Source organism: Sinohyriopsis cumingii, chromosome 17, assembly GCF_028554795.1.
Source record: "Sinohyriopsis cumingii isolate HCF-2022 chromosome 17, ASM2855479v2, whole genome shotgun sequence".
In the NCBI taxonomy this organism is placed as follows: Eukaryota; Metazoa; Mollusca; class Bivalvia; order Unionida; family Unionidae; genus Sinohyriopsis; species Sinohyriopsis cumingii.
In genome coordinates this window covers 5,456,525-5,479,879 of record NC_142977.1, presented here as the reverse complement: position 1 = coordinate 5,479,879, position 23,355 = coordinate 5,456,525, and the positions used below count along the sequence as shown (strand labels likewise).

General features: G+C 35.4%; 1 protein-coding gene across 1 annotated transcript in view; it reads right to left on the bottom strand.

Moving 5' to 3' along the window:
* LOC149777682 (uncharacterized) overlaps nt 1–23,091 on the bottom strand; it is an 83,570-nt gene extending 60,479 nt beyond the window's left edge. Inside the window, exons 1-7 of the mRNA XM_089938236.1 lie at nt 23,024–23,091; nt 22,487–22,547; nt 21,266–21,289; nt 14,301–14,324; nt 8,499–8,522; nt 6,487–6,507; nt 5,528–5,563 (exon numbers count right to left, since the gene is read on the bottom strand). Coding sequence (XP_089794362.1) covers nt 5,528–5,563; nt 6,487–6,507; nt 8,499–8,522; nt 14,301–14,324; nt 21,266–21,289; nt 22,487–22,506 — 149 coding nt within the window. The 5' untranslated portion in view covers nt 22,507–22,547; nt 23,024–23,091. The remainder of the gene's footprint in view (nt 1–5,527; nt 5,564–6,486; nt 6,508–8,498; nt 8,523–14,300; nt 14,325–21,265; nt 21,290–22,486; nt 22,548–23,023) is intronic.
* Between the last annotated feature and the right edge of the window lie 264 nt (nt 23,092–23,355).

Below are 23,355 nucleotides of genomic sequence, written 5' to 3'. Positions count from 1 at the left end.
CGCCGTTACTTATCACAGCTTCTTTCGATACAGCGGCGGTGAGTGGACTCCTGATCGAATGGGTGAAAAATTTATTCCCGACATTATCATCTGGGATGAGATATGTACTGTTTCGTTAGATACTTTACAAATGTTTCTTGAGTGGTTGCTGCGCGCGAATACAGCGGTAATCATGTGTGGGGACCATGGCCAACCACCACCATTTGTCGGCGAGGGTCCACATGATTGGTTAAGGGGTTTTGTGGACTATTATGAAGAAACCGATACTGATTACCGAGCACTTGATGAACAACTGCGCGAGGTTAAGAAATTAATCAGATTACAGCCGGATAGAATTCAATGTGAAATAATTCGCGAGGTGATTCCGGAAACGCCGTTAAATGAATTCTGGGAAACATGGAGACCAAACGATTTGATTGTAGCGAGTAGAAAGATAGTCAGAGACACACTTCAGCGGAAGTTGTTTACGTTGCATAAGGAAAAGTTTCCAACGCGTCCAGTGCCGTTATGTTATAGACCCGCGGACACACGGCGGCAGAACATTGAAGTTGAAATTCCAGGCCGGACAGAAAAACAAATTCTCGTGCTGAATGATATCGTGCTGGTTGATATCAGCGTCGTCGAGGACGCGCTACGTGCTGATAAATCCCCGTGGACGCTAGGATACGCAACAACAATACATTCCTCGCAGGGACTAACCATCACGGACACAATTGTTTGGATAGTTGATAATCGCATCGAATGGTCGAATCTAGTCTATCTTGCAGTGTCCAGAGTACGAAGGATAAATCAGCTTCGAAGAATTGTTATTGACGAAGCCACCGACGAAGCCGGCGACAAAGTCACCATCGATGCAAGCGTCATTGATAGAAAACTCTCGGGTTACCGCCAACAGGATTAAAAAAAATAGCGGCGTTTTGATATTGATGCCGAATTAATAATCTCGCTACGACAACAACAGAATAATCACTGCGCGAGTTGCAATTGTATAATGAGTTGGCGTTATTCGGATAAAGACACTCGCCAATTTACCGTGGATAGGATCGATAACAGTCTCGGTCATGTCAAAAACAATGTGAGGTTGACCTGTCTTGAGTGTAATAGACGCAACGGCGCTAGTTAAGACCACGCGGGGGTAATTGAGTATCGTTAGGTATCACTTGTAGTTGCTCGCGTGTAAATCCGCGCTGAGGAGCAGTTGAATCCAGTCTATAGATCGGTGGTCTACCAGTTGATCGTGTTATCGTTGATATGTTATGTGTGGTAACACTCCAAATAGGATCGGTAGCCCTTTTTTTACCGCCTTCAAGCTCTCCTGGTTCATATAGATATCTAACAGTGACATCGCCAAGAATCGGCTTAGAAACGCTATTTATTTTTAATTTTCCGGGTATATACTCGTATTTAATCGCGTCGCTGGGCTTCATGTTGATTACTCGGGTAATCTCGTTATTTAACGCTGCAATTACACCTGGCAACCTTTTAACCCATTCACGAGATCGTTTTTCTTGGATGAATTCCTTCGCGTATTGATATCCAAATAACCGTTCAGCGAGAGTCCGATTGAATCGTTCAACAATTGCCTGATCACGATGTAGCGCAGTATGACCTCGTCGTATCGCGACGCTATGATGTTTCAGCGTTGATAAAACAGCGCCGCGAAATTCACTACCAGGATCAACTTGTAATAGATTTGGCCAGCGCAGAGGACCTCTTCGATAAATCCGCTCAAACGCATCGGCTACTTCAGTTGCTGACTTTGTTTTCAACGGTTCCGCTTGTTTGTATCGACTCGCAACATCAACTACGGTTAGCGCGTATTTGTAACCGTTGTCATGCGGCAGAAATAGTATATCAGCCTGATGAACTTCATTAGGTACGCTGATATCAAAGCGCGAGAAGTTGATTTGTTTAGGCGGTGGTAGATAGATTTGCCATATAGCCTGTTTGGATAACCAATTAGCCGCAGTGGTCTTTGTTACCTTTGCAGCGCTTGCAAGCTTACCAATTGCGGCCTTCCCCTTCCAGTATCCTCTCGGAGAATAATAGATGGAATCCATCGTTTTTCTTGGATGATTGTTATTAATTACCAGCGCCAATCATTAATTTACCTTTCATAGCCGATTTTACCAACCATGAGGCCAATTTTTCTTTGACGGATTTATCAGGAATAGCATTTAGCGCGTGAATTAATTTTACATCCGCGATATGACGCTGTTGCAGATCGCTACTTTTGTAAGCAACATCATGAGCATGACACGCCTTATCCATAGCATTTATTGGATACTCACCGGGTTTGGGCTGATTTTGATCATCGAGTCTAATATCTAATCGTGTTCCGGGGCCACAGTAGTTATATCCTGGGAGGTGTTTTTCTCCTGGATACTTTGCCCACGGTGTTCCGGGGAGTTTTGCCAATTTGGCTGCGATGTCACCTCCTCGCTTTTTTTTAAAACATCTCCGGGTCTAATAGAAATAAATCTAAATTTCTTTGTACCGCATTGTACACACTTACCAGTAAGCGCCGATCTGTTATTTCTTGTCGTAACGGTTGTCATATCATTTGTGCCAGTACGCACTCTACACTTCACACAATATAGATCCATAATTTATGTATAGAGATATGAATATAATTGATTTTTCGGCGACTAAAACAAGAGAACCAGTTAAGCATGTTGCAGCGTTACCAAACTCGATCCGGATGATTATCATCGGACCATCTGGATCCGGCAAGACGCAATTGTTACTCAATTTAATAATGAGATGGATGAAGTGGGATAAGTTGTATTTGGTTGCTCCTAGCGTAGATGATCAACGATGCTACGAGGTGTTGAAAGATTTCAACGAGAATGCATCAGCGATCGCTAAAAAGAATGTTATTGAGTTTATTACGGATATCAATGATGCACCGGGTATTGATGATATTGATGGCGACGTTAACAATCTAGTCGTGTACGATGATGTTATGTTAGACAATCAAAAGAACCCAGCTAGGATATTTTCCAGAGGCAGGCATAAAAACACTGACGTGATATATGTCACTCAACGATACACTCAGATTCCAAAAGTAATCAGAGATAACTGCAATATTCTTGCTGTATTCAACGGCGTTGATACACACACGCTACGAAATATTTGGCAGACATGGTGCGGCGGTGACATGGACTTTAATGTTTTTCGAAACTTTTTTAGTCATGCTCAGTCGACCCCACATGGATTCATAACGATAAATTTACATGATCCTCGGACACGATATCGTATCGGACTTGACCAAATATTCGGTTAATTGTAAATAATTTTCATTGTAAATAACCACTTAGCAGCAGAGGGGGCGATGACATCGACGCGGTCGTCGATGTGCTTACCGGACGCTGACGACGCTGGGGATCAACGCGCAGAAGGTGTTAATTAAACCAAATGACGACGCGACGATCCCCCAACGACGTCGTCGTTTTTTTTTTACCAGGCGCTGACGACACTAGATCGTTGAGTGCAGAAAGTAATAATTAAGCAAAATAACGATTGGACAAAATGTCCGATTCGCCCCCTCTGCTGCTTAGGTTTTCTAATGTTTAAAATTCAATGTATTATCAATATCATTTTTCAGGTTGTTTTCTTTGCTATTGACAAGATTTTACTAGTTTTAACCTGTCGGATTTCTACATAAAGAATAATCCTTTTGAAACAGGCTTTACACGCCTGATTCATTCGTATCGTTTTTGCTTCCTGTATTCAAATTATATACGCAGCCGCTCTGTTCAAGTCGTTTGAGAAATTATGATTGTTTATTAATATAAACGTGATTTCTTTGTGTAGGTGAAGTGGAATAGAAATGCCATTAAATCGTCTATTCAAATGAAAATCTATTGAACATGGCTCTCCTGCAGTTACAAAATCATTTTATTGACAAATTCATTGGAAAAGTATATGTTGTCTGGTTATTTTGTTTGAAATTGGATTTCAGTACTGCTCACACATATTTTTATTTGTTGAATCCATTACGACTTTATGGTCCTACAATGAGTGATAGAAAAGAGTCAAAAGCAGCAACCTTTGTAAAATTCATAAAATAATTTATTTCTCTAGAATACAACGTGAAAATAAAAAAGACGTTATGGTATTGCGGATTAAATCCCCCCCACCAAAAAAATCAAAGAATTACAGACACATTTCCTAATAATATAATTTCTGAATAAACATTAATCCAAATCCAAATCATATCCAACTCTGAAAGTGTTGACGTGTCTATGATGGCCTGTATCCTGGTGTTCAAGACTCAGAATGAAATAAAAATGTTTACTACAGAACCTAACTCAATAATTTCAGGTCAGGTAGATCGATTTTGGACATGGTCAAGTCCAACATACAATATCACATTACAACAGAATATAATGAAATAAAATAAAATAAATTTTAAAAAATAACAAACAAACAATGCAAATTAAATATACATAAAAAAGTCGTAAATAGTACTTCCAACACTTGTCAATGTTGATAACCTGATAAATATATATATATATATATATATATATATATATATATATATATATATATATATATATATATATATATATATATATATATATATATATATAAAGTTATGTATATTTAATTTAATTGTTGTTTATTAGCTTTAATTTTTTTATTTCATTACATACTCTTGTAATGTAACATTGTATGCTTGACTTGACCTGCTCCTAAATTGAGTTCATTTCTGTTTCACCTAATTGACTTTTAAAATTTTTTTATTTCATTTTATGTCAACAACTAATGCATAGCTAAATTATTATCTGTGTTTATGGGCTTAATGTCAGAATCAGTATTAATAGAAGAAGTAAATATGTTGATTTGGGTCAGGGTTTTGGAGTTTCCAAAATGAATTTTACAGGTTATGGTTTTGATTGTAAACATCAAGATCAATCTAAAAGATTTTTTCCATTAGGTAATGGTTCTGTTTAGAAAATGCTAATTGTGACCTGAGGTCAAGTAGAGAACTATATAATCTTGTAACTGTGAAGACTTGGTCATTCATGCTTTAACATCTAGCACTTTCAAGTTGTATTATATGTTGTGATCAGTGTGGTTTATATATATATATATATATATATATATATATATATATATATATATATATATATATATATATATATATATATATATATATATATAATGACATAGAAACTAAATTATATAATATAAAAATCGTGAGAATATTCAAGAATGCACCCGACCAACAGTTGCACACCTTGATCGGATTGCTAACTGTTTATCCTAAATTCTGAATTGTAATATCCCCATTTAATAAGCTTTCCAGCAACATGTTACTGGAATGACGTGCATTTGTTGGTCAGTTGTAGGCCAGTGTCTTGTACAAATAGGGGCAGTATTCAGTTTCCTGAATTTGGCCATAACTTCGGAATTCGACATAGAATCAACAGTAATAGGAAATAGATTTAAAGATAAAAATCAAAAGAAAACCATGGACAGGCTTGATGTAACTGTAACGAGTGCATAACACGAAACTTACTGTTTTGGTGTCTTAGCTTTTATTGGTTTCAAGTGCCTAGAAAGAGAATGAAACATACGTGAGAACCAAATGTAAGAGGTTAAGAAAATTGCTAAATAAACGATTTCAATTTTTTAAATAAAATACATAATCAAAATATCATATTTTAAACTATGACCAACTGTGGCTTTATCTGTAAATTGTGTTACAAGTAATAATGAACACTTTAATTACAGAGCAAATTCGCTAGCACTCTAAGATCCAATATGTGCCAACGTTTCCATTTGTATTTTACATTGAATCTATGATGTCTTAAATGTCTTCACGTAATAACCTCTCATTTTGCCAACAACGTCAGAGAATTAAGAAATAGAATAATAACACAAAATGTTTCATTATTTCACTCACACTCCCAACCATTGCACAGAGACATTTCCTGCAGTAGTGGTCATGATATACGCAGCACAAATGTGATGTGTGATCACCACGATGTCTGCAATTTGGCAGCTTATAGTGATGTCTAGCACTGGGGCATTATCCCGCAGACATGTAGCATGATGTCCCACCCATTCATATTATCATGACACCAGGCCGACCAGTCCTAACACTAACCTCTCAATGCTGAGCGCATAGCGAGGCAGCTGTTAGTACCATTTTTAAAAGTCTTTGGCATAACTCGGCCGGGGTTCGAACCAGCGTCTAAGGTAGACGGTCTAACCACTAGGCCACCGGAACGGTCACACAGCACATTTTTTTCTTCCTGAAATGAGAGCCAAGGCATTCCAATACAAAGCACAACATTTCCTGAAATAAGGTTCTTGACTTCCCAATACATATGTCTTTCTGTATGCTTTAATAATAAACAATGAAATAGCTTAATATCTCCGTTCTTCTTTGACTACACACACACACATGCACACATTCACACACAAACACACCTCTATATAATTCACACATAATGTTCGAACGTGTATACTCACGCATTTGGAGTATGATGACATCTACAAAATGAAATTAAAAACGTATTTATGCCTGTTTGTTGCTCTGTTTCCAATGCAAATATTTTTTAAAACACCCACAAGTACCGCAAACTGTGCAACTAATTTGGCTATGTACTTCGTCAGGCAATGGGATATTACAAATGATATACGATGTTTATTAAATAGGTACATGTATGCCATGTATATATATATGTATTTGGTACGTATACACTTTCTATTAAATTATGTCATTTATTTATTATCATAACTTATGATTGTCGCTCTTCTGCTCTTTCAAAGTAAATTAGATTCGAATGCACAGTTAATTACATTGATTAATTTTAAGTTGAAAGAAGCGGAAAAGGATGCACAAGCTGGAAACCTTTGGCGCTCGTCTCCTCATGTTTATATCATCAAAAGTGACTGTTTTATTTAACTTAGAGAATACTAAAATAAGCAAGGGCTTAACACACACACACACACACACACACACACACACACACACACACACATACATATATATATATATATATATATATATATATATATATATATATATATATATATATATATATATATATATATGCAGAGATTATTAAAATATATAGACAAGTACAATACACAAATAAAAAGAAATGTTTTTGCATTTCATAATGCATTTTCAATTTTAATCTCACGTCTTGTCTGTTAGTACATTATAGTCTTTTGTTGTATTCTTGATACGTTTATTAGTCATTTGTCATATGCTTGATACGTTGATTAGTCATTTGTCATATTCTTGACACGTTGAGTAGTCATTTGTCATATTCTTGATACGTTGATTAGTCATTTGTCATATTCTTGACACGTTGAGTAGTTATTTGTCATATTCTTGATATGTTGATTAGTCATTTGTCATATTCCTGATACGCTGATTAGTAGTTTGTTCTATTCTTTATACGTTGATTAGTCATTTGCGATATTTTTTATACGTATATTAGTCATACCCTTAATATGTTGATTAATAATGTATCATACGCTTGATACGCTGATTAGACAGTTGTATCCTTCATAAGTTTATTAGCAATGTATCATAATCTTGATACGTTAATTAGTCGTTTGACGTACCACTAAATACGTTAATTAATCGTTCGACATACTCTAAATACGTTGATTAGTAGTTTGACGTACTATTAATACCTTTATACACCATGTAAATCAAAAAGACGCAGTTTTCTTTCAAAGTTTAAACAAATGTCACTATATCTCCTTTAGCGGGGATCGAAATAAGATTTAACAAGTAATTCGACAGATGCCAGGCATATGTGTGCTTACCTTTTCGATTGATTGGGTGTGCATCTGTAAAGACAGATACCAGACAGACGTGTACTTACCTATTCGATTGATTTAGTGATCGTCTGTAACTACAGATGTCAGACAGACGTGTACTTACCTATTCGATTGATTTAGCGATCATTTGTAACTGCAGATCCTAGACATACGTGTACTTACCTATTCGATTGATTTAGCGATCATCTGTAACTACAGATCCCAGACAGACGTGTACTTACCTATTCGATTGATTTAGTGATCGTCTGTAACTACAGATCCCAGACAGACGTGTACTTACCTATTCGATTGATTTAGTGATCGTCTGTAACTACAGATCCCAGACAGTCGTGTACTTACCTATTCGATTGATTTAGTGATCGTCTGTAACTACAGATCCCAGACAGACGTGTACTTACCTATTCGATTGATTTAGTGATCGTCTGTAACTACAGATCTCAGGCAGACGTGTACTTACCTATTCGATTGATTTAATGATCGTCTGTAACTACAGATCCCAGACAGACGTGTACTTACCTATTCGATTGGTTTGGTGATCATCTGTAACTACAGATGCCAGACAGATGCATATTTACCTTTTTGATTTGCTGCGTGTGCATCTTTAACTATAGATGGCAGACAGGTGTTTAACTATAGATAGCAGACAGGTGTGTACTTTAGATGGCAGACAGATGTATACTTACTTTTTCGATTGACTGGGTGTGCATCTGTAATGACATATATATATATATATATATATATATATATATATATATATATATATATATATATATATATATATATATATATATATATATTGCTATTAGTTTTGTGTATTCATCCATTGATAAATTCACTGGATAAATCGCTCTCTATCTATCTATCTATCTATCTATCTATCTATCTATCTATCTATCTATCTATCTATCCTTTTACATGACTATGTCCGTTTTTCCGTCATTTGTTGTTTTCCTACTTCTTGCCCATCTATCTATCTATCTATCTATCTATCTATCTATCTATCCTTTTACATGACTATGTCCGTTTTTCCGTCATTTGTTGTTTTCCTACTTCTTGCCCAGTTTTTCTATCTACCTTTCTATTTTTCAACACACATACAGGTATACTGTTTCTTTGACATAAAAAATACTAAACACAAAACTAAGTGAAGTAAACGCAAAAATAAAAATTTGTATGGGTACGATGCCGATCTACATGAATTGCTTGTAACAATTGAGAAAATGAAAGAACAGTGATTAGATTTAACCGATAACAAATGTTACACATAAAATCTTTGCAAAACTGACAAACTGCATGAGTAAAAGTATTGTATTAATGAGTAAGAAAATGTCCACAAATGTCATAGATAAATAGTCATCTCTAAAGGCTATTTTGAAGTACAAGCAGTGAATAACTAACGCAGTTTTACCATGTAAAAAAGACGCCCAAAAAGACGCCCAAAGTATTGGTCATGAGTGTAATAATAATAATAATCCCTTTGAACAACTCTTATATCCTCACGCTTTTTGTGTATCCCCATTCCCTCGACACTGGCCATGGGGACTTAACTCTAAATACGTTAAATATGTTATGTGTCTTCTTTGCATGACTGAATGATTAAAGTTTTGTCCAAATAACAACAGTGTCACCGTGACTTTAATTTGTGTATATTGGACACCTTCTAGGCGTCCCATGTGTCCAGAAAAGATACCCCTTCCCCACATAATCACACGAGCATCATATTTACTTGGTCAGCTTTCTTCAGATGGTTTAATAAAGTTGCTGGCAGACTCACGGACAGAGGATTCCACAATATACTCCGCAAAAGCTTTGTAATAATAATAATAATAATAATAATAATAATAATGCTTCTGTTTTCATATGTTAAGATATCTGGCATAGAAAAGATAATCTTGCATAAAGTACATACACTCGTAGACATATGTATTGGCCCAGTTCGACATCATGATTTACCTCCCTTAAAGAATAGCTTCCGAGTTATCATTCTTGCAACGCCCGTACACCAGCCACTTCCGGGGAGCATAGCAACTCTTGACTCAAATCTGACATGAAGGTTTATACCGGTATGCTCGCTATCATGATATTAACATAAAAGAACGTTGTTAAAATTTATATTTTTTTATCACACATACTTAAATAAGCAGTGAAATGGACGTTTGTTCAACGGTCTTAACATTCCTGGTTGCTAGGACACTGGATGAAAACTTTTTTCTGACAACGTAACTACTAATAAAAGCTTTTTTTTCTTCTAACAACCTAATTACTAATAAAAACTTCTTTAATTATTTATCTAATTGTAAAGACGTTTAAGGTAGATGAATCGGTAAAGTACCTGAAAATTATTTCAATTACCATGTGGTGTAAGTGTGCTGAAATCTTATAACTGCTTGGTCGAAGGCAATAACTTTTTAAAATTGTGACAAGTTGTCTAATCCTTGCCTTCATTTGGGTTGATGTTGAAGTATTTATGAACGGTTTTCTCATCACAGATATAGAAATGCAAAATACTGTTAAAGATTTTATGGTAACATCGGATTTCACAACATTGACTTTGCTACCACAATGAATTTTCGTCAAATGCAAAAACATAAAAACTGAACCTTACAACGCATTTGGGAAAATGCCCGCGTAGATATATTTCATGAATGTACTATTCTGGAACGAACTGCATATTTACTCTTAACAATCCTGGCACTTGGTGATACGTCGTTGTAATGTCTTATTTTGAGGATGTTAAATTTTCACGACCTTCGACTCAAGTCATGAAACTCACCGTAATAAAATAACACAGAAATCTCTCCATATTGAATATTAAAAACCCTGATATGACTAATGTTGAGCATTTCAGACACAAGGGCAACAAAGCACTTAGAGTGACATGATACGATAATTTGTATTACAACATTTCTAAACATGCCATAAAGGGCAAAATATTTAGTATCTAGTCCAAGAAATGCAGATTCTTCTGAGAGACTTCGTTACTATCTCATCATGAAAGCTGTCTGTAATTTATACTCTCTATGCGAATGGAGCTATATTTCTTGAGGCAAAACTACAGCCTTCATTATTTATTAATTATGACAACTCTCTGCAAAAAGACCACACTCCGACAATAGAAGATAAGTATTTGTGAGGTAAACACCACAATTTAAAGGCCACACAACTCATTATATTGTCTTTATTTCTTTAAGCATAAACTAGTCAGTGATCACAAACTATTGCAGTTATCTGTAATGTAGGTTGCTATAGAAGCAATTTATATACATTTCATTCTACATTGTTGAGACTGTGCCATTTTTCTTCCTGGGGGTCAAAGGATCCTGAGCGTAACTTTGGAATCCGCGTAATGGAGAACCTACAAGAAGCAATGGGACCTTTGTTCCCCTTCTTGATTTTTGTTTTCCTAAATGTACCCAAAGCAACAATTTAATATGCGTTATTCATGTATAAGATAAAGTACGCAGTTCAAGTATTCTGTTGTAGAAAAAATACATGCATTCGCAATAGCAACACACAAGTTTTAAATCTCTATAATTCAATAACTGTAAAGTAAATTAAGAAATAATTTTTAGTTTTAGTCGTATTTAAATTATCTGCTGCGACTATGTTTTTTTTGGGGTGAGTATGCATTGTCAAATTCAATGAGCAGTCCTACTATTTTGCGCTCATAAAACGTTCCGTTTGTTGATTTTTCCGTCCTTAACATTATTTTTTATGTATACTATATTAACTTTTTAGCATGGTGGACTTTCTACAATATAAAATTAGCCTTTCAAAATTCACTTGCAAAGTACCTTATCTTTCTGAAATTCTTTAATTTACATATTTCCTGTCAGAGACAACTATCGAGGAAGTTTGAACAAAAGAAACAGTAATGCTTCTTTTTTCGCTTAACTTGGTACAGTAGCCATTGTTGTGAATTGCTCCCCGGAAGTTGTGGATCGTACTATTATTATCTTTGGCGGCGGAAAGCATGTAAAGGGAAGTAATTTCAAGACACACTTACCGAACTGGGCTACATACGTACACAAACATACATGCACGCATGCATATAATAATTAATGAATCTGTTTTTAAATGAAATCAGATTGACAGCTAAAATTAGAACAGATTATTTTAATGAGATTACAAAATTAGTAACAAGACTCTTAAGACAACGCCATGAAATACAATCATGCGGTTTAATCACACACACCGAGTCTTGATACAATTATCTATTATTCATACCTGTGATGTGCGAGTCTTTACAGATGCTATAGTCAACTTATGACGCAAACAGCAGAAACAGATAAAACGATCATATTTTGATGTTATCGTTATTTCAAGCGCATTATTTGTACAGTTAGACAGAAACTTATGTACATGTTTATATTGTTAACATGCGTATAAATTTATTCTTTTTTTTACCAGCGCTCACGGAAATTTGTTAAAGCCAATGCAGATCTTAACATTACTGATAGACCGGGCTATATCTCTGTTTCCTGTAGGTAAAAACATTTGATTTAATTCGGCCCATGTTTGTACTTCTAATTAACTCTAGAATGGCATGCCCGTGTTTGTACTTCTAATTAACTTTGGAATGGCATGCCCGTGTTTGTACTTCTAATTAACTCTAAAATGATATGCCCGTGTTTGTACTTCTAATTAACTCTAGAATGGCATGCCCGTGTTTGTACTTCTAATTAACTCTAGAATAGCATGCCCTTGTTTGCACTTTTAATTAACTCTAGAATGGTATGCCCGTGTTTGCACTTTAATTAACTCTAAAATGGTATGCCCGTTTTTGTACTATTAATTATCTCTAGAATGGTATGCCCGTGTTAGTACTTTTAATTAACTCTAGAATAGTATGCCCGTGTTTGTATTTCCTATTAACTATACAATGGTATTCCCGTGTTTGTACTTTTAATTAACTCTTGAATGGTATGCCAATGTTTGAACGTCTAATTCAACTATAGAATGGTATGCTCATGTTTGTACTACTAATTAACTATATAATGATATACCCGTGTTTGTACTTCTAATTAACTATAGAATCATATCCGTGTTTGTACTTCTAATTAACTAGAATGGTCTGCCCATGTTTGTACTTCTAATTAACTAGAATGGTATGCCCGTGTTTGTACTTCTAATTAACTCTAGAATAGCATGCCCTTGTTTGCACTTTTAATTAACTCTAGAATGGTATGCCCGTGTTTGCACTTTAATTAACTCTAAAATGGTATGCCCGTTTTTGTACTATTAATTATCTCTAGAATGGTATGCCCGTGTTAGTACTTTTAATTAACTCTAGAATAGTATGCCCGTGTTTGTATTTCCTATTAACTATACAATGGTATTCCCGTGTTTGTACTTTTAATTAACTCTTGAATGGTATGCCAATGTTTGAACGTCTAATTCAACTATAGAATCGTATGCCCATGTTTGTACTACTAATTAACTATATAATGATATACCCGTGTTTGTACTTCTAATTAACTATAGAATCATATCCGTGTTTGTACTTCTAATTAACTAGAATGGTATGCCCATGTTTGTACTTCTAATTAACTAGAATGGTATGCCCGTGTTTGTACTTCTAATTAACTCTAGAATGGCATGCCCGTGTTTGTACTTTTAATTAATTGTAGAATGGTATGCCCGTGTTTGTGCTTCTAATTAACTGTAGAATGGTATGACCGTGTTTGTAATTCTAATTAACTCTAGAATGGCATGCCCGTGTTTGTACTTGTAATTAACTATAAAACTGTATGCCTGTGTTTGTACTTCTAATTAACAATAGAATGGTATGCCCGTGTTCGTACTTCTAATTAACAATATAATGGTATGCCCGTGTTCGGACTTCTAATTAACAATAGAATGGTATGCCCGTGTTCGGACTTCTAATTAACAATAGAATGGTATGCCCGTGTTCGGACTTCTAATTAACAATAGAATGGTATGCCCGTGTTCGGACTTCTAATTAACAATAGAATGGCATGCCCGTGTTCGTACTTCTAATTAACAATAGAATGGTATGCCCGTGTTTGTACTTCTAATTAACAATAGAATGGTATGCCCGTGTTTGTACTTCTAATTTAACTATTGTACGCTGTGACATTCTTAGCTGTGTTCCGTACTTTTGATAACGTTTTCATTTTATGATCAGTCATGGTTTAACAAAAAGTATATGCTTGTTCTTCATTCATTCGATAACAATTCGTGCAAACTCGTGCATTTCCATCCGAATTCGATAGAAGGAATTTTAATGTGCTTTGAAGAATTTTCTCTAACTATAGGCTCAGCTGGACAAAACACGGATCTGATATTTAATTACAAAGTCAGTAAAATAAATATTTCATTTTTGTCAGTAATGTTCAACGCCAGAAGTTAAATTGGTCGATTTATAATTTTAAAAGAAAAGTTGCTGAAAACCCATTTTGCACCTGTAGAAAAGGTAGCCATTTAGGACTTAAAACAAATTAGTGAAAACAGATTGTACTCACAACTGCTGGCAACAACGTGGACAGCTACAAGATAAAGACGAGATTCAATGCAAGGTCATGTATTTTAAAGATTATTACTGCAAACTAAATCAAAATATGTAAATATCTATGAAGGAGATATGCATAAGAATGCATTTAAAAATAATATGTAAACTTCATTAGTAATAATAATAAATACACAGGGTTGATTTTTACATGAATTGAAACTTTCCCATTGTTCCGTTCGTTCTGAGCAAACAAGTCCAGCTTTTACAAGGATATTGGGGCCGAGAAAAAAGTTGCATAATTGTGCGAGATTTTTGTTTTCATTATATATAATGTTTTGCATATATCATTATTGACCGAAGTCTGAGTGTCGTTCATAATTCTAAATATAATATAGTTTTGAATTTAAAATAAATACAAAATAACACAATGGCAACTGTGGCTAGCAACCGCTCTACTTCATCATTACAATATAATTGAAATTAAGACATGTGAGAAATTTCCACTTCGCCTTATTCGAATGAAATGGAAATGAATCGCAACTTTCTCTCTTGAAATATTCACATGACTTAATTTTACCAAAAAATATTACTAATTACAATAAACAATTTACTAATAACGTTATCCAAAAGCAATATTTGTCCAAGCGTCCTCCTCCATTCCATCCCGAATCCCGCTTTAAATTCCTTGATAAGCAGAATATAGCGAACCAGTGTACCAGATGATTGAAACAGACTATAGCGATCCAGGGATCCACATACTTACTTTAGACTCTAGTGATTCAGATATCACATGATTGAGGCAGACTATAGTGATCCAGGGAACCACATAGTTACTTTAGACTGTGGTGATTCAGATATTACATGATTGAGGCAGACTATAGTGATCCAGGGCACCACATACTTACTTTAGACTCTAGTGATTCAGATATCACATGACTGAGGCAGACTATAGCGATCCAGGGTACCACATACTTAATTTAGACTCTAGTGATTCAGATATCACATGATTGAGGCAGACTATAGTGATCCAGGGAACCACATGATTACTTTAGACTGTAGTGATTCAGATACCACATGACTGAAGCAGACTATAGCGATCCAGGGTACCACATTACTGAAACAGTATATTGAATCAGCGTAGCCAATGACTGAAACAGGATATAGTTAACCAAGGTACGCATGATTGAAGCAGGCTATAGTAAACAAGGGTACAAAGTGATCGAAGCAGACATTACTTTATCATGGTACCACGTGACTGAAGCAGACTATAACGAATGAGTGAAGCAGTCTGTGATGATCCAGAGTATCACATGATTGAAGCAGATTATAGTGGTACAGGATATCACGTGCATCAAGTAGACTACAGAGAACCAGAGTACCATATGATTAAAGTAGACTTTAGTTGACCAGTGTACCACATGATTAAAACAGACTATAGTGGACCAGGGTACCACATGATTGAAACAGACTACAGTGGACCAGGGTACCACATGATTGAAACAGACTATAGTTAAGCAGAGTACTACATGACTGAAGGAAACTATAGTGAACCAGAGTATCACATGATTGAAGTAGGCTATACTGAACCAGAGTACCACAACGTTGTTCTTTGGAGGCATTTGTCCTCCACATATGAAATAAAAATAATAATGATGAAGGTAAGCTTAAGAAACAGAGTTAGTAAATATTGTATTTCATTAGCAAAGTGATTTTATGCCGATGTGCAACTTAGTAAAGTTGCAGGTATACACGACTCGTCTGCTTTGAAGTTTTATCTGATAGTTTCATTAGAATCGTGAAGTTGTAGTACGTAACACGTTTTTTAACGATCTTGAGAGATCCAAGACAAACTGCAGTTGCTCCGTGCTTAGTATCTTTGATTAAAAGTCTTGTGGTTGTGAATTTGTAACCTGCTCATACCAGCCTGGGTCGACTGCTGTGGTGTGTTTCCGGGCAGGGAATGATTACCATGAAGTGTTTCTGGGCGACCCATGACAGCCGTGGTGTGTTTCTGGGTAAGACACGACCACCGAGGTGTTTTTCAGGAAGAAGCATGACCACGGTGGTGTGTTTCTGGTCAAGGAATGGCTACCGTGGAGTGTTTCTGGGCAAGGCATAACCATCGTGGCGTGTTCCTGGCAAGGCATGACCACCTTGGTGTGTTTCTGTCAAGACATGACCACCTGGTGTGTTTTTGGACAAGAATGACCACTGTGACGTGTTTCTGGGCAAGGCATGACTGCCGTGGTGTGTTTCATAGCTCGATCCTCCCCTTGCTTCGACACTAAATATCCTTTCACGTGCAATCATAACTTTAAACGCCAATTAGTTAATCAATCAAGAGTACTTGCATGTTTGATCGAACATTTTATTCGTTTGTGACCACGAGAGAGAAATTGGACACAGAATTGAATCAAATACTCTGGTGCAAAGTCAGTATTCCCTCTAAGGATTTGCAACAGTCGAATTGATGAAAGATATGTCGAGATGACACAAGTGTATAATAGCATCTAAATATTCTACAGTTATCTAATAAAAATCTCCGTTTTACACACTATTCGGCGTTTTCACGAAACACACAGATACACCTCAGATTTCTTCTATAAAACTGAGAAAAATGGAATCACTTAAATAGAAATTTAAATTCGGCGTTTTCGTTGACTAATCAAACGGTCATTCAAAAAATATTGCTGTGGTTGATACCAACAGCGTAGGTCGACGAACTGTAAGTATCGGATATAAATAACGGAGGCTGAAATCATAACTTTCGATTTACGTGAAGGTGGCTAAGTTTTGTCCAAAACATAGATGGAAAAAATTTCCACATAGCCAGTAAGTTAATAAGACAGGTATAATCATATGATAAAGACAGGAAGAATTAGATGGATATCTTTTTAACACACATTCAGTATGAATGAGACAGGTATATTTCTTTGATAAAGTCAGAAGGAATGAGGCCGATATATTTCTATGACACAGTCAGTAAGAATGAGACGGGCAGACTTCCATGACATAGTTAGGAGGAATGAGACAGATAGATTTATATGATACTGTCAGGAGGGATAATAAGGGTAGATTTCTATAATACAGTTTGAGCCACGTATATTTTTATGACATAGGAGGAATGAGACAGGTAGATTTATATGACAGTCTGGAGGAATGGGACGGGTAGATGACACAGTATAGAGGAATGAAACGGATAGATTTATATGGCTGTCTTGAAAAGTGAAGCAGGCAGATATATATGACACAGGAGGATTGAGACAGGTATACTTCTATGACACATTCTTGAAGAATGAGACAGGTAGATTTCTATGACACATTCTTGAAGAATGAGACAGGTAGATTTCTATGACACATTCTTGAAGAATGAGACAGGTAGATTTCTATGACACAGGGAGAATGAGACAGGTATATTTCTATGACACAGTCATTAAGAATGAGACATGTAGATTTCTATGACAGAGTCAGGAAGAATAAGACAGATTTGTGTGACCCGGAAATATACCAAATAGTGAAAGCATTTATTATGGAGTCTATGAGTGTCGTATAGTCAATTCAGGAAACTGTTCGGAATAAATATAAATAGACTTGTTCTGATTTTTATGTCGGTTGTTTTTCATATTAATACCACTCTATATGACCTTTCGTTTATTATGAACGTCAGAGGTCAAACAAAAATAATAAAATAAGAATTAATAAATACATACAACGGCACAGTAAACTACCTTGTTCGTATGATCAGACAAATTTACATGACAAAATCTAATGTTTTCAATTACCGTGACAACGATGTGGTAAATTTTGGAAAACATTTTACAAATTCCTGATGTGCAATTGCGTTGCTCTGGCTAGGAAACAAACACACTTTGATGGCTACGTCACTTTAAATGTATTAAATTCTTTGCGCTACATCTGTCTGAGGACGCAGAACCCATTTAAGATTCTAGGGGCAAAATTGATTCGTTTCAATAACTTACAGTTATACTACGTATTGGATATATCTTAGCAATCAAGCATGGGTCGTACATAGATGGTGTTTATAGCAATTAGGTCATCCGGCATGGATTATATTACTAAAATACATTGGCCTGGGCTTTGGCTGAAGTCTGGAATTGAGTCATTTTATCGGATGATAGTTAAGTCTGATTCAAATTTGACAGCGAAGAGCCTCTAGGTATAAAATTACTTAAAGAATTGAAATTAATTGAATATTGGAGCATAATCAATATTTCAAGCTGAACACGGAGGTTTGCTGTGTCACCGAACTAATTCTATTTCAAAGGATATTATTGCTATATGAGCCACCTGTTTGCATTCCATAAACATTTCAATGTGATTATCCCCTGGATGACTGGTTTTCACGTAATAAGTCTACTTCACACATCTAGAATTGTCAATTACCATGCAAAAATAAAACTCATGGCTCATTCTACTTCATATAAACCAACACATGTCTTTGTGTATTGAATAAATGTGCACTGTATGTATCCGAGTTGCGACGACTCAAGTAATAATATTGGCTGAACTTAGCCGCCTATATATGGCACAGTCATTTTATTATAAGAACGAACCCTTTGATTGAATAAATTTACACCTTACCCGAATTAGATTGCAGAGACATCTTTTTGTATTAATATAGAATGCAATTATTTTAGCGTAAATTGTAAAATGAGTTTTTTAACTTCAAATATTTTTATGAAGCTAAATGTTAATTTTGTTAATACGACTGTTTTCTGTCACGATTGAATTTTTAATGTTATTATTGTCACATGAATTGGTTTTGCAAAACCTACCATTATTTCGTTATCACTTTATGAGTATATTCCATTAATTGGTAATCAGTTTATGAGTATATTCCATTAATTGGTAATCAGTTTATGAGAATATTCCATTAATTGATAATCAGTTTATGTGTATCTTCCATTAATTGGTAACCAGTTTATGAGTATATTCCATTAATTGGTAATCAGTTTATGAGAATATTCCATTAATTGGTAATCAGTTTATGTGTATATTCCATTAATTGGTAATCAGTTTATGAGTATATTCCATTAATTTGTAATCAGTTTATGAGTATATTCCATTAATTGGTAATATGTTTATGAGTATATTCCATTAATTGGTAATCAGTTTATGAGTATATTCCATTAATTGGTAATATGTTTATGGGTATATTCCATTAATTGGTAATATGTTTATGAGTATATTCCATTAATTGGTAATATGTTTATGAGTATATTCCATTAATTGGTAATATGTTTATGAGTATATTCGTGCTTAAATCTAGACCTACCATTAATTGGTAATCAGTTTATGAATATATTCTATTAATTAGTAATCATTTTATATTCGTGCTTAAGTCTAGACCTAAATTTTAAACATTTTTGTCAATTTCATTCGATAAATCATGAACGTTTAGTACACAAGTACTCCTGTCTAAAGCAAAATTGCCCATTTGTTTAATGGCAGGCACGTTCACGCACTTCCACGTATTGCCCATTAATTTGATGGCAGGCACGTTTACGCACTTACACACATTGCCCATTAATTTGATGGTAGGTACATTGACGTTCTACACATTGTCCATTCATTTAATGGCAGGCACGTTGACGCACTTACACACATTGCCCATTTAGTCTGATGACAGACACTTTGACGCACTTACACACATTGCCCATTTAGTCTAATGGCAGACACTTTGACGCACTTACAAACATTGCCAATTTAGTCTGATGGCAGACACTTTGACGCACTTACAAACATTGCCAATTTAGTCTGATGGCAGACACTTTGACGCACTTACACACATTGCCCATTTAGTTTGATGGCAGGCACGTTCACGCACTTACACACATTGCCCATTAATTTGATGGATTGGTACATTGACGTTCCACACATTGTCAATTGATCTGATGGCAGGCACTTTGGCGCACTTACACACATTGCCCATTTATTTTGATGGCAGGCACGTTCACGCACTTACATACATTGCCCATTAATTTGATGGTAGGTACATTGACGTTCTACATATTGTCCATTCATTTAATGGCAGGCACGTTGACGCACTTACACACATTGCCTATTTAGTCTGATGGCAGACACTTTGACGCACTTACACACTTTGCCAATTTAGTCTGATGGCAGACACTTTGACGCACTTACATACATTGCCTATTTATTTGCTAGCAGGCACGTTCACGCCCTTACACACATTGCCCATTAATTTGATGGATTGGTACATTGACGTTCCACACATTGTCAATTGATCTGATGGCAGGCACTTTGGCGCACTTACACACACTGCCCATTTAGTTTGATAGCAGGCACGTTCACGCACTTACACACATTGCCCATTAATTTGATGGTAGGTACATTGACGTTCTACACATTGTCAATTGATCTGATGGCAGGCACTTTGGCGCACTTACACATATTGCCCATTTATTTTGATGGCAGGCACGTTCACGCACTTACATACATTGCCCATTAATTTGATGGTAGGTACATTGACGTTCTACATATTGTCCATTCATTTAATGGCAGGCACGTTGACGCACTTACACACATTGCCCATTTAGTCTGATGGCAGACACTTTGACGCACTTACAAACATTGCCAATTTAGTCTGATGGCAGGCACTTTGGCGCACTTACACACATTGCCCATTTAGTTTGATGGCAGGCACGTTCACGCCCTTACACACATTGCCCATTAATATGATTGTAGGTACATTCACGTTCCACACATTGTCCATTAATTTGATGGTAGGTACATTGACGTTCCACACATTGTCCATTAATTTGATGGCAGGCACGTTGACGCACTTACACACATTGCCCATTTAGTTTGGTGGCAGGTACGTTGACGCATTTACACACAGCTTATATGGTCAGAATTAAAACGTAACCATAGTAACCGTACCACATAGAATCTGATTCATTGTTTGTCTACACGAAAAATATTTAATATACTTACAGAGGACATTGACATTTTTCCGGTCTGAAATATGAAATAAAGAGACCTTGTATTCAATATAATAGATATTTATTTTGGTTTCAATGCAACCGGTCTGAAATATGAGAAGAAGAAAAAAGAAAACGTTGCATTCAGTACAATAAATATTTACTGGATTTCAATGTAACCCGTCTGAAATATGAAATTTAGAAACCTTGTTTTCAGAAAAGTAGATATTTGCTTGGGTTTTAATGCTACAGTTTCGCTATAGATAGAAAATAAACTTATTAAATCGGTCAATGTCTTGTCATCTCTTCTATACATAGCTACGTTAATTGGGTCAGTCGACTGTAGCTACTTATAGAAAGAAAGATTAGTATTTTTTGATAAGTAGTAAAGAATGTTTCTTGCATTAATACAAAGCAGTATTAAAGTCCAACCATGAAAATAAATTCTTATTTAGTACAGACTCTTGGAGTTTTGTAGGTTGACGTAGCAGTCCTACATGAATTGCTGGTTTCATTTGGGCCATATGCATTACAGTTCCAGTTGCTTCATTCACGATTTTTGGAAGACGCAACGTAAGCTATACTGATGTGTTGACGTGCATCCAGGTTAGCGCCTAATTTTACCAATTCGGTCCTGGTGCATCAGAACGTATATTCATTAAACAAATGTAGGAAATGAAGAAAATGTATAACGAGCTTGATTATTGCAATAATAGTTGCCCAATAGTCTTAACGGCGCTAAGCAACCTCTTGTGATACCGTTATATCAATGTACATTTCTTACTCTTGGTGTATTTTTGAAAACGTTTCGTTAACCGAAAGTTCTACGTGAAATTACAACAGAATTGATTCTTATAGAAAAACCGAACAATTAATTATATATAATGATGTCTACACTTTTATAAAGAAATATTGTATAACTCATTACAAACCAATCAAATTAACCTTTTAAATTACCAAGTTAAGCCTCCCGTGATGCAATTTAAACGAGGCAAACTTAACTGACCCTGTGATGTAATATGGTTGTAACTACTCTGAAACCTCTCCAGTCTCTCAAAATAGATGTCTTGAAATGAAATCTTGGTGCAAGAAATCTTGGTCCCATCATTGATGCGTTTGCAATAACAAGGGAAATACGAAATTCCTTAATAAAATAAAGGTTCGTGCTGATATGACTTATTTCGGATAGTTGAGTTGTTCTAATTTAATGCTTATAAACTAGAGAGAGACTTACCCTTTATCTCTTGAGGCCATGGCGGGTTCCAAAATCACATTATTAGATTGATCAATGAATCCTATTAAAACAGAAAATATAAAAGGAATATAATACAAATAGTGCGTCCCAGTCTACCGCCATGGAGCAATTTATGTGGATTTGTTTTGTCTTTTTTTTTTTGCTATGTGCAAAGAATACCCAATTTCATTTATGTGAAATAGTAGGGTGTTAATGGACAAAATCCCACCCCAGCCCAAATTCCCTAAGAGTAAAAAAATAAGCGACTTTAAAAGTTAGAAATGAAGAAATAGAAAGCAAAAAATAATTTTCGAGGCGAATCAAAGAAATATCACATGTAACTTTGAATTATATTTACGTACATATCTAGAAGAAAACTAGTCTCAGTTATAGGAACCTAGAATAGAATTTAGAATGTGTGAACGCTGGTCAATACATTTTCATATTAAATTATGTCATCAATGCCAGCCCACCCACCCCTCCTAATGTGTGTACATCTTGATCACCGCACGTTTAGATTGTATAATTCAACCTTACCTGTGATATTGTACCTCCGCCGTTCAGGGCAGAGAGATAAACGGCACTGTGACTTCCTTGTTCGAATAGTGTTTTACTGAAAGAAGTCACTTAAACAATGAAGAGATAAAACCACTCTCTATTTCGATATATCAGTTGGTTTTTTTATCATATGTCTATAGTTTATAGAAAAAAAAACCTTGTATAAGCATAATTGCACAATCATGTATATGACAGGTAATTTATTTAGAATACATAATTTAATTAGTGAGTGATATCACTTAACACATTAACTTCTTATGATGGGATAGTCAAAACATTTGGTTAGTGCGTTGATATTCATTTCATTGTTA